An 11,788-nucleotide genomic window follows, 5' to 3' on the forward strand; every position below is an offset into this window, starting at 1 on the left:
GTACCCTATTCATTACAGATTGATTTCACTGAGTAAGGTTGACTGCTAAATTACTGGTAACTAGTTGATGGATGTTTATGTAAATCGATGGTTTTGCAAATTGTGGCTCTCGAGTAACATGTGGCTCATTAGCTCTTCTTCTGGGAAAATAAATAACTCCCTCCCTTTGCACAGAAACTTACTTCTAATTGGGCGACTGTTAAGTTGAGGTTTCTTTTATTCCGGTTTTTCAGGATTTTTTTTTTGCCTTTGATGGTTCCTTTGAAGTTTCACTTGACTTTCATGTAATAGTTCCAGCGAGACTCATTTTGTCATTTTTTTTTTTTAAATAATATGTTAAGTTGATGTTCTGTTTATTCAGACAAGGTTTTTCAGGAAATGTTTGTCTCCCGATATATTTCGACTGTCAACTGCCAGTCTTCGTCAGAGGAGTTCTGCTGATCGCCTTTGATGGTTCCTTTGAAGGAACCATCAAAATGAAGACAAAATAAAACTTGCTGGAACTATTATTAATTGGGCAATTTTGTTGCACTTTTGACCAATTCATATTGTCTTTCTGACCATCAACTTTATCATAAAGCTAATGCTAATCCATTATCATTCAACACAATTACTGGGTGCATTAACAGATAAATCTTAGCACTAAAACCGTCCTTTTTACTGCATGTCAGTGAGCAGGAGTGTTCATTATACATCAATACAGGATCTTTGCCACTGAAGCCCCGCCCCTTTAGTGATAGCAAAACTGCATCTCAACTACTGCCAGTGATTATTGACTAGTTTGCTAAAAAAAACCTCTACAAAGTTGTCTACTCTGTACATTCTGTGTGATAACATGAGTAAATCATGTGTTAGCAGGTTCTATGCAGTCATCAATTAAAATATACACAAATTTTACCAAATCACTAGGAAACAAAATGTCTCATAAAGCCAGTTATCATCCTATCTTTAATGTATTATATTGTTAAATACATTCTCACAGTCTAACACTTATATTTATTAAGGATTTACATTTTGAAAATTATTCATGCATTTACTGTATCTATGTGATGTTTTTTTTATTAAACAAATTCTTATTTTCATTGATTGCTTTTATCATTTTAAGTCATTGGTATTGCATCTAAGTGTGTGAAAAGTCAAATATAGGCCTAATGTTAGCTTGCTAGAGCTAAAACTTTATACTATTTATCCGATTCCTGTCTAACCTCTGTAGATCTCATATTTGTGCCATGTTCTCGTCCTGTTTTATTGGAAGCTGTGAAGCACGGTTAAACATGTGTCCTGCAGATGTTTGGATTCATAAAGGTGGTGGAAAACTGTCATGTTTGGTCGATCGCACAGAAGAATTTGACACAGATTTGTCAGCCAGACAGAACACACACAAAGTGAAAGACGAGGTACACGCAAGCATACAGTGGTGTGTGTTGTGTGTGTGTGTGTGTGTGCAGACGGACAGACGTACACATGCAAGCACATAGAGAGGGACAAAATGTGAGGTGTTGAGTGTCAAACTCATGTTTTTTTTTTTTTGTTTCCCTTTTTAATTTCACTGAAATAAAACAACGTTTAAATACATTCTAATTCAATCAGATGCTCCTGTTTTGCAGTTCACTCTTTTTAGGTTTAGCATATCATGTCTAACATAACTGTGATAACAAATGGAGGCATGTTATCAGGCTTTTTCACATCTGCATCATGGCAACATCACAAGATTCAGGTGAGAATCTAAAACGTGCACGACTGCAGCCCACCAGGACTTGAGTTTGAGACATATTACACTACAGTGGTGTTAAGTGTATATGTTGTGTGGTCCAATGTGAGAAAAAGCTAATCCTGCATCATGTTTTAGAGGTGAACTGATTGAGAGCAATAGAAATATAACCACGCACACACAATTACTGTATATACACTAGTGGCTCTCAAACATTTTTTGCTCAAGTCCCCCTTTCTCATATTTCTAAATCCAAGTACTGTACCCCCTTTGTCCAACTACAACATTTTGCTTATAATACTAAGACAAAGTAACTATAGATCATAATGATGGATTAAATGAGTGGTAACACATTTTAAAGAATCTCATTGTAAATGAGTGGAAGGAAATAGTATTTAGTTCCTCCTGATATATATACATATATATAATTTCCAGTAATTTCCCGCATGCTTGTGGGACCAAGACTGACCCTTGTATTTTCAGTTAATGTTCTAATCAAATCATTCTCATCAATATTGCAATTAGTACTTAAAAAAAAAAAAAAAACATTATGAAACTATTTTTTCAATGCTTTAGTTTGCTAATTTTTCAATTTCTCTTTCTCAGGTACCCCCTGTAGTGCCATAGCGTACCCGGATTTGAGAAACACTGATATACACCATATGGACAATTGGGACGAATGACTGTTTCAAATCTAATAGCCTCTACTCATCTCTGAAGGTTTTCAAAATAATGTTGAGTATTTCTGTTGGAATCTGTGTCCAATTTTGTAGAGCATTGACGTTGTTCTCACAAAGTTGGAAGCTTCACATTGTCCAAAATGTTTTGGAATTTTAACGAGAGCACTTTAAAAAAAAAAAAAAAAAAAAAAAAACTCAGTTAAATGCAAAATCCTCAATCACACAATAGTAATTGAGGAAGCAACCAGACAGAACTGTGTCAAACTTTCATGAAGATCAACTACAAACTGAAATGCATTTTTGAAATTTCACCATCGATGAGAGATAGGGATTTTTTAAAACTGATCCAGAATCAATAAATTGATCCTGATCCAAAAAATTTTCATGGAATCTTCGATTGTGTAAGATCTATTTTTAGTTAAAGAGACAGTTTTAGAAATATCACTTTCTAATGGTTTTGCTACAGTGAAATACATTCCTTTAGCCTCATTCAAAGGACCAAAGTTGAAAATGTTCTGTTTCCTCCCTCCCTTGTTATTCCACATTTTGTAAAAAACCAGCTCCAAACAGGAGTTGGACTCCTCCTCCTGACAATTCTGGCTCCTCCTACCCTACATAAGAATGTGAACTCCTCCCTCTCAAACCACCAGGTAAAACAAACATAGCAAAGGCAGGTTGATATCACAGTTAATAACTTTACGTTCAAATATATAAATAGATAATCCAAAGCGTCACAATCAGTTCCACTTTTAGCAGCCGTTACACCGACTTGCATCGCATTTATTGGATAATCTCACGTGTTTGTGACCCAATGTGACGCAGTGCAGGACAAAACAATGGACTATCGTCTTAAATAGACCATTTCTGTGGTCAGAAGAGTTGAGAAGGAATTGTTGCTGCTGCGATAAACACACTCTGAAGCACCGTTTGTCAGATTCACAATTACAATAGCCGCATAAACAGCCATGTGTTTTACTGTAATGTGAAGTTTTTTGGCTGAAAATAACTAGAGCGTGTGGATAGCAAAAGAAAATCGCTATGGTAATAAAGATGTGGCATAGAGCAGGGGTTCTCAACTGGTATCACCCTCGGACCCACATTTTGCCACAGCAATCAAATTGGGACCCACATTTTTTTTTTTTTTTTTTTTTAGAATTCAACCAATCAAATGTAGTTTTTTAAAAATAGCTGTTGAAAACCCACATATAATTTTTTTTTAAAGCATAATTACATATTTTCCTGTGCAACATCAATTTCACAGCTTTCAACATGCGAGACATTAAGTACTTATTTATTTTTGACCAGCTGTCCCCGACCCATTAGTTGAGAATCACTGGCATAGAGTTTGTATCTACAGACACGCCCACTCATGCATGTGCTGTTTCCAAAAGTGGTGTCCTGATCTGATATTGATATCGGTCCAATATCAGCCGGAAAACGATACTTCAGGGTCTTATAATTTATTTTTTTATTTATTTTATTCAGTTGCCGAATACTGTAAATATTATGTTGTATGTAAAAATGTATGTAACCAATTAGTTAATAATAAATGGGTCAGTTTTTCTCATACCTACTGTTGCTGGCTATTGTTCTGTTTGAATAACATCACTTGATCAAGCCTTTCTAACATTCTACACTACAAAATAAGTAATAAAAGTATGATTTCGTGCTGATATTGTATCGGATTGACATCGGTATCGACCAACACTCAAGGCTGCAATATTGGCATCGTATCAGAAGTGAAGAAGTTGCATCGGGACATTCCTAGTTTATAGGAAAGGTCTGAAAGTGACTTTTCAGAGTTTGGGAAAATAAACTTCAAATACTATGCATTTGCGGTTCTTAGAACAAGTGGAAATGGGTGAAAAATTGCATAAGATTTTGACAAAATCCGTTAAATATTTTTTGACATAAATCTGCCAACAAACAAACAAATCAACACCAGTGAAAACATTAGCTCGTGGTGGAGGTAAAAATGGGGCTTTCCGGTCACAATATTTGAGATCAATGACCTGTTGTAAAATGTGTAGGAGGCGCATGACGTGTGAAATGACTGAGACAAGCTTTCTGTGTACGTGACCCAAAGGTTAACGTGTACAGTCAACAAATGGGACGACAGAATAGAAAGCTTGCAGACTTTATTCATAACAAATTGTCCGATTTTCCATCTGTACACAACCAAAAATGAAACAAAATCATCTCAAACAAACATAAAACTGACAATGAGGAGCTCCAGGGACAGCCTTAAAAAAGCATTTGCAAAGAATCTTCATCATCGTGGACCTAATCTAACATTCACCTCATCATCACCACTGTGGACAGGAAGGACGGGGAGGGGGGACACACACACCCATATGGCCGCACGCTTTTAGGTGTTGGCTGCAGTAGATTCCGGGATGTTCTGTACAGTGGGATCCCAAGGTGGGATGGAGATTAGGCACGTTTCAATTAAAAAAAAAAAAAAAAAAATCAACACCAATGTAGAAAAGCAAAGCAAAGGCAACTGAATTCATCTGAAGGTCTCATTTACAAGCAGGGAGGGGGGAGGGGGGGGGCAGCGTTCATGAAGCAATGCGTCCACAGAAATAAAAGGACTGCACTGTGCGTATTTTACAGGATGCCGTCACTCACTTCCTTGTAGATGCTGCGGGATGAAGCAGAAAGAGAGACACTCAAGTGACCCTGACCAGAAAAATAATAAAATATGTTAAACACGCGACCCTCGCTTTGGTCTGGGACAGAGTGTTGAAGAGCGAACCAGCAGCCAGACAAACCTCTGCTGGTTTTCACTTCTTCACTAATTCCAGTGTGAACACAAAGTGAAGCCGACTACCAGGTGATTGTTTTTGTTCGTCCGCAGTGAGGCCCCTAGTAACAAACATACCAAACCATCGCTGGGAACACATTCAAACATTTAGTTTTCATAAACACTGCCTTCATATTTTGGTCAAACATGAGGATATTTTTTTAGAAGCTGTGCTGCAAAGCTTTACGTTGCTATTAGATTATGAGACTTTGTTTTTACAGTATCAAACAATAAAAAGTACACTTTTAACAGTGTAGTTAAAGCAAATCATGGCCTCACATCTCAATTTGTCATTTTCTGAAGCTTCATTTGGAATACTTGTGTTTAAAATAATCCATAATCCTCGAATCTGGTCATTTCCCTGATATTACAGCCAACGTATGACAAAAACCCCTTGGTGCAGTCTACATAACATCACCCAGAATCAGCTCTGATTTGGTTACAGCGATGAATTCAGAGACAGAACGGCGTCCGAGAAACTGGAAGCGGTTACAATGCGAGGGACAGATACTCATTGTGAACACAAGTGGTCAGCGCCCCCGACTGTTAAATATGAGCATGTTGATGTCACACTTCCTCTGAACCCCAATCATTCACAAGCTCTGCATCCAAACACCACAAACCTTCAACGGAACCGTCTGGAAAAGGCAACCCGAGAACATTCAAATTAAAAAAAAGGAAGAACCAAATGCAACAATTAGTAAACAAATAAATAAGGCTACGACAAAACATTACATAGATCTATGGATATAGGAAAAAAAATAAGAAAAATGTGCAATCATTCCAGTATCGTCTCTCGACATAAAGTTCAAGCCTTTTTAATAATCTGATAACTTTGTCCTTTTTTCTTTTGCATTGTTTTCAACTTTTCCGTACCCACCAGCACAAACGCCACAGCTGTGAGAAAAACAACAACATTAGATTCAAACAAAAATCACCCACACCGTGACAAACAACAAACGTCCCGCCGACAACAGCCTGGAGTCGGTGCGTTTATGGCACAGGTTGGGGGAAAAGGGGAGTGGATTGGGTTGCCAGGTCTGCTGTTCAGAAAATGTACACAAGCACGTATGTTGGGGTTTGGAGATGACGTCTGTGGCTCCGCCCACCTGGCAGTCCTGTGGCGTTCAAATCTAACACATCAGCAGAAGAAGAAGAACAGAAAAAAAAGCCCCCAAAAAAATCTTCAAGCAGGATGACAAAAGAGAATGATAGAAACACACACGCACGCACTCGCCCACACTCAAACACTTTCACAGCACACGCACATCATCAATAAAATACTGGAGTCAATAAAGAGCTCTATATATGAGCACATCCCCACTTTCTACACATTTACACTTATTTTACTCCACCGACCCGCCCACACACCCACAAGTCTTCAGCGCGCTCCACTCGCCCTCCTCGCCCTCACCCCAAACACGGAGCAAAACGTCTCCATCGGTGGTGAAACTGCATGAGGAGGAGACCAGAAGGGGGCGCTGAGTGTTGGGTGGAGTTGGGCGTCACACTGTTTTTACCCTCGGGATGACAGGTCGAGATGTTCCCGTGTGTGCTGGGCCCTCGGTGATGGCGAAGGAGGTGATAAAAGCAGACGAGGTGCACCGATGGAGGCAGGTGGAGGGGGAGATGAAGGGGAGGTTGACCTCTTTCTGCGGTGGGCGGAGTCTACCTGTCCTTCAGCTCCTGGGTGACGCGCTTGGTGAACCGTCCGCACAGCAGCCCCATCAGGAACAGCAGCGCCACGGCGGCACCGATGACCGTGAGGATGTAGTTCTTGGACGGTGATGTGAACACCTGATTGGCCAGATCAGAGAAACCCTCGGCTGGTGCCACCTGGTGGGAGGAAACGCAACTGGATGTTTAGATGTTTTCCTTAATCCGTTTGTTTTCCCCACAAAAGGTCAAAACACTTCCCCATATAATACGATCTCCTGTACATGTATCGCTATCACCAGAGCTTCCATCAACCATAAGTGTCAGATCCCACTGTGACAAAGCGGCACGAGCAGGAGGCGGTGAGTAAAGAGAAAAAACCAGGGAGGCCGTCTTAGTGGTGCACTTCCTTTTTTTTTGGTATTTATTTTTTTTCTTTTGTGCAAAAATACAATAACATGCACAGTGCAAAACAAAGGTGCATCAGAGGACTGACAGGTCTCCTCCAGCAGCAGAACCTAGAGTGAGGGCATCAGGCGCCTTAAATACCCTCCCACTAAACTGGATAAAACCATAAAAGCTAAGCAGGTGTAGAAAATAACATTAGCTTCTAAAACCACATTCAAATTCTCCAATAAAACCCATAGCCATAATATAAACAAAGAAAAACCCCACTACAATAAACTCCCAACCAACATCACCTAACTGAATCAAACTACATCCTAAAACCGGTTTAAAACCTATTCAGCCACCCCCACGCTTTTTCGCCCCTTGGTCCAGCCCGGAACGCTTTTCAGCGGCGTCTGTTTCCCTGGGGAATCTTTTGGCCAGACACCGCCATCCTGGACACAAGAGGAAACGTAAGTAGCTTGTACCCACACAGATACACATTCACACACCCAAACATTCACCGCATGCACGCAACACCTAAAGCATCAACTAATTCTTAACATGGCACATAATATTGCACAATCCCAATCCTAAACATCCCGTTGCCTCCACAGGACCGGCTGCCATTACCGGAGGCGACGCATCCCGACCGGACCCACGGGCAACAACAAATCCTTTCAATAAACAATTTAAAACTGACCAACGTGTGCAATACTTTTATATGTGCAAATTAGCGTGTTTCAAGTGCCTTGTGCATAAAAGTGCTAGTGAATATAAAAGTGCTGTGTGTGTAAAGTGCAAGTGCACGTAATGAACGTCCTGTTCGTTACACCCACACTGCAGGACTTCATTTGGTCTGCCTTCGTCTACAAAAGTGCCAAGCTGTAGAATCCACTAGCAACAAAACTCAAAACCATATCAGATTTTAAACGTTCCCCTCTAGGCTTAAGTCTGGGCTGAAAGAAAAACCAAATTGTACCCATTTGTAAATCGCTGTGTGTGTATATGTGAATGTTTTTATAATCTTTGTATTGTGGGTGTGTAAGTTTTATTGTTTTTACTGGATTTCACTGTCGTGTAAAAAAGTCAGAACAGGGACTAGCATTAGCATTAGCTACATACTCTATGTGCATCACATCAGCTGCAAAGTTTTTGATCTATATTGAATTGCATTGTCCCTGTCAAATAAATAAATTAATTAAATTAAAAAAACAGAAAAACTGACTATTGTCTCCTTAAAAACGATTTAATGTAAACTGTCATTGATTGAGAAATATTTGACTTGCAGATGATTGAAAAGGCAATAAATGACATTTCTGAAACTCAATACAAGTGGGCAGTCAAATATATTTTTGTTAGCTTAGCATGTAGCGAGGCTGGCTGTGGCTGAGCAGGGTCAAAGGGTAATAGAGTGAAGCTATGTTGGCCTTTTCTTTTCTTATGTTTTCATGAAGTAACAGCATATTAATCATAATTCTACAAAAAAAAATGATATTAATAAAAAAAGTCCTAAAAATATATAATGTACTTTTTTTTTTACCTTTAACCTAATTTTTTGTTTATAAATTGATGGCTTCGTGTGTCTTGTTTTTGTTGTGTTTATTATTTGCACACTTATAACAAAGAGAAATTGTAATTGATTTTGGTTGATTATAGGGCATCAAGTCTAATCGCGTCACACCTTATTGATGATAAAGATGATCAATCTTAATAACATGAAAACAACTAGTCTGAGGCTTAAGTATCTGAAACAGGTTGGGCTCATAAACCACGTGCACCTCACAAACTGCTGTGCTGCAGGGGTGACATGTCTGACTGACAAAGTGAAATGCTTTGGAACCCAACCTGGCAACAAAGTTGTGTGATAATATAAACTATGCTTGGATCAGCTAAATCTGAGCGTCAGATAAAATCACTGCCTCCGACTCAGACATTCTACATGTTCAACAATGAAAACGCCTACAGCTTTCCCTTCACACACGTGTGTAAAAAACGCTTGTGTGTGTGTGTGTGTTTCCACTGTGTGTACCTTGGCAGCGTAGCTCCACATGTCGATGCGATCCTGAAGCCTCTTCTTACACTCAGGCTGGAGACGAACACGTTTGTCCTGCAGCGCCTCCATCAGGCAGGACATCTCTGAAGAAACGGAGGCGTCACCGGGTCAAATGTTTGAACAACATGACTTTTAGCATCATTTGTTTTCTGGACAGATAAATAATACTGTTCCTGTCAAAGCTAGAACAAACTAGAGCAAAAAAAACCTTCAGGTACATCTGACATGCAACTGTTTAACTGCAACCAGGGTTGGGGTCAATTATCCATGTTCATATACAACTCAATAACAAAAAAAAAAAAAACACTTTTTAAATAATTTTTGGTATCAAAAAGGGGTCACGACCCAAAAAAGGTTGAGAATCACTGCACTAAATACTGTTTCTTGCCACTTATTTACAAAACAAAATTCTTTGAAATGTGTGTTATCACTCATTCATTCCATCATTGTTTTTAAATAGTTTTCTAACCAAAATGTTGTAGTCAGACAAAATGGGTACATGTATTCAGAAATTAGAGAAAGGGGGTACTTGAGCCAAAAAAGTCTGAGAACCAATGACAGACAATGTTCAATTCATGGATTGAATGCCTCTAATTGAGTTGATCTTGTGTGTGTGTGTGTGTGTGTGTGTGTGTGTGTGTGTGTGTGTGTGTGTGTGTGTGTGTGTGTGTGTGTGTGTGTGTGTGTGTGTGTGTGTGTGTGTGTGTGTGTGTGTGTGTGTGTGTGTGTGTGTGTGTGTGTGTGTGTGTGTACTTACGCCGCCCTTTGCCCGGTAGGATGGCGGCACAGTGATGTTTGATGTCAAGAGCGCAGGCCGTGTGGAGAACAGGGTCAACAAAAATGTCTGCCTTGCTCTCTTTCAGCATGTTTAACACTTCCTGCAGGACCGAGGGGAGGAAAATAAGAAAAGCAGAGTGAGACACATTATCCACTTCTCATATCCAATGAAGCGCATTTGCAGTTTCTTCACGGAGATGATCAAAGGTTTTGTCCAGCTGTAGTTTTCTTGCCCTGTTTTGAGCTTCTGTACCTTCTTGCAGGCTTCTTGACTGATCTTCAGGAGGTTGACTTTCAGACACTCCTCCACCTGTCCCGTCTGCTCCTGAGCTGCCGCCTCCTCCGGACACAACTTGGAGATCTGAACAGAAAGAAAGAGTCCTTATTATTTATGCAGCAGCTTTTCATGTACAAGACAATTCAAAAACAAACATCACTGTAGGACTAGCACACCATAAAAATCACATCGAGGAAAAATCAAAACATGTAAAACAATATCAGTCAATAAAACAGGATAATATCAGATTAAAAAGTGCGACTGTTTAATTAAAAGCGGTGTTGAATAAAAACATTTTCAACCTTCATTTAAAAGTGCTGAGAGTTGAGTTGGGTGGACCTGCAGTTTTCTGGGAGTTTGTTGCATAGATGAGCACCAAATCTCAACGCTGCTTCTCCGTGTTTTGTTTTAGTTCTTGGAACATAAAGTAGGTTCGTCTTAAACGATCTGAGACCTCTGGGTGGTTGATATCGGAGTAGAAGGTCTGAGATACTATTTAGTGCTTTATAAGAGTTTTTCTAGGTCTTGCTGTGACATTAGTCCTTTGACCCTTGATATGTTCTTCAGGTGATCATAAGCTGATTTTGTACTATTTTTTTTTTCCGTCCACATTTCCATAAAATAACTGCTTGTGTGTTGCAGAGGAATAATACAAACCTCTTGTGTGCAGTGAATCTGCAGCTGAGGGTCCAGCCTGTAGTCCAAGGCCGACTCCTGCAGGATGACGCGAATCTGATCCTCACAGTCTGGAGACAAACGCTGGTAGAAAGCACAAAAACACGTGTTCATTATCAAAGTGTTTTTACATGCTTAACTGTTTTAAGGTGCGTTCACACCGAACGCATCGCTGCATTAGCTTCCATCGCCCCTGATGTGTTGTTTGCACATAGCGGTGCTTTTTGGTCACTGTGGTTTTCAAGAAGTTCACCGCTTTCATTTTGCCCCGAGAAATTGAGGAAGTTGTACAGCCCTCCGCAGCAGCCGTCTGCACTGAAGCGAGAGGGAACAGGGAGGAGCTGCAGCCTACGCTCTGAGCGCAGAAGTTGAGCGCGACCTCGTCACTCAAATTACATGCTTTAGGGGAGATAACTTGAGGTTGCGTCATTGACATTGATTTTAATGTAATCGCATTGCTTCAGCCACTTCAGTCGCGTTCGGTGTCAAAGCACCTTAAGACTGACAATATTCAATATTCTAAGATATAATATATTTGCATATTTATGATACATTTCCAATCAACCAATCAAAAGTAACTGGAGTGTGTAGTGTATGGTAGAGATGGCGATGGCTCTGACCTGGTCTGCGTATTTGAGTTTGAGGCAGGAGATGACCAGACCCTCCAGCTCGTTGTCGGCTTTAGCCTGGCTCAGGATGTTCTGACAGAACTTGGGGATGTCGGCTTTGCAGGCTTTTTTCAGGACTGGGTTCAACCTGAAAT

General features: G+C 40.0%; 1 protein-coding gene across 3 annotated transcripts in view; it reads right to left on the reverse strand.

The window, feature by feature from the left end:
* Positions 1–4,512: 4,512 nt before the first annotated feature.
* glg1a (golgi glycoprotein 1a) overlaps positions 4,513–11,788 on the reverse strand; it is a 42,306-nt gene continuing 35,030 nt past the window's right edge. Inside the window, exons 21-26 of one of the 3 annotated variants that reach the window (XM_028449404.1) lie at positions 11,646–11,788; positions 11,008–11,109; positions 10,327–10,434; positions 10,054–10,174; positions 9,273–9,379; positions 4,513–7,033 (exon numbers count right to left, since the gene is read on the reverse strand). In XM_028449404.1, coding sequence (XP_028305205.1) covers positions 6,866–7,033; positions 9,273–9,379; positions 10,054–10,174; positions 10,327–10,434; positions 11,008–11,109; positions 11,646–11,788 — 749 coding nt within the window. In that variant the 3' untranslated portion in view covers positions 4,513–6,865. Of the gene's footprint in view, positions 7,034–7,247; positions 7,696–9,272; positions 9,380–10,053; positions 10,175–10,326; positions 10,435–11,007; positions 11,110–11,645 lie in introns of those variants that run through there. The other 2 variants (XM_028449405.1, XM_028449406.1) reach the window with 2 other exon arrangements.

The sequence above is a fragment of the Gouania willdenowi genome, chromosome 6 (assembly GCF_900634775.1).
Source record: "Gouania willdenowi chromosome 6, fGouWil2.1, whole genome shotgun sequence".
NCBI classification, from domain to species: Eukaryota; Metazoa; Chordata; class Actinopteri; order Blenniiformes; family Gobiesocidae; genus Gouania; species Gouania willdenowi.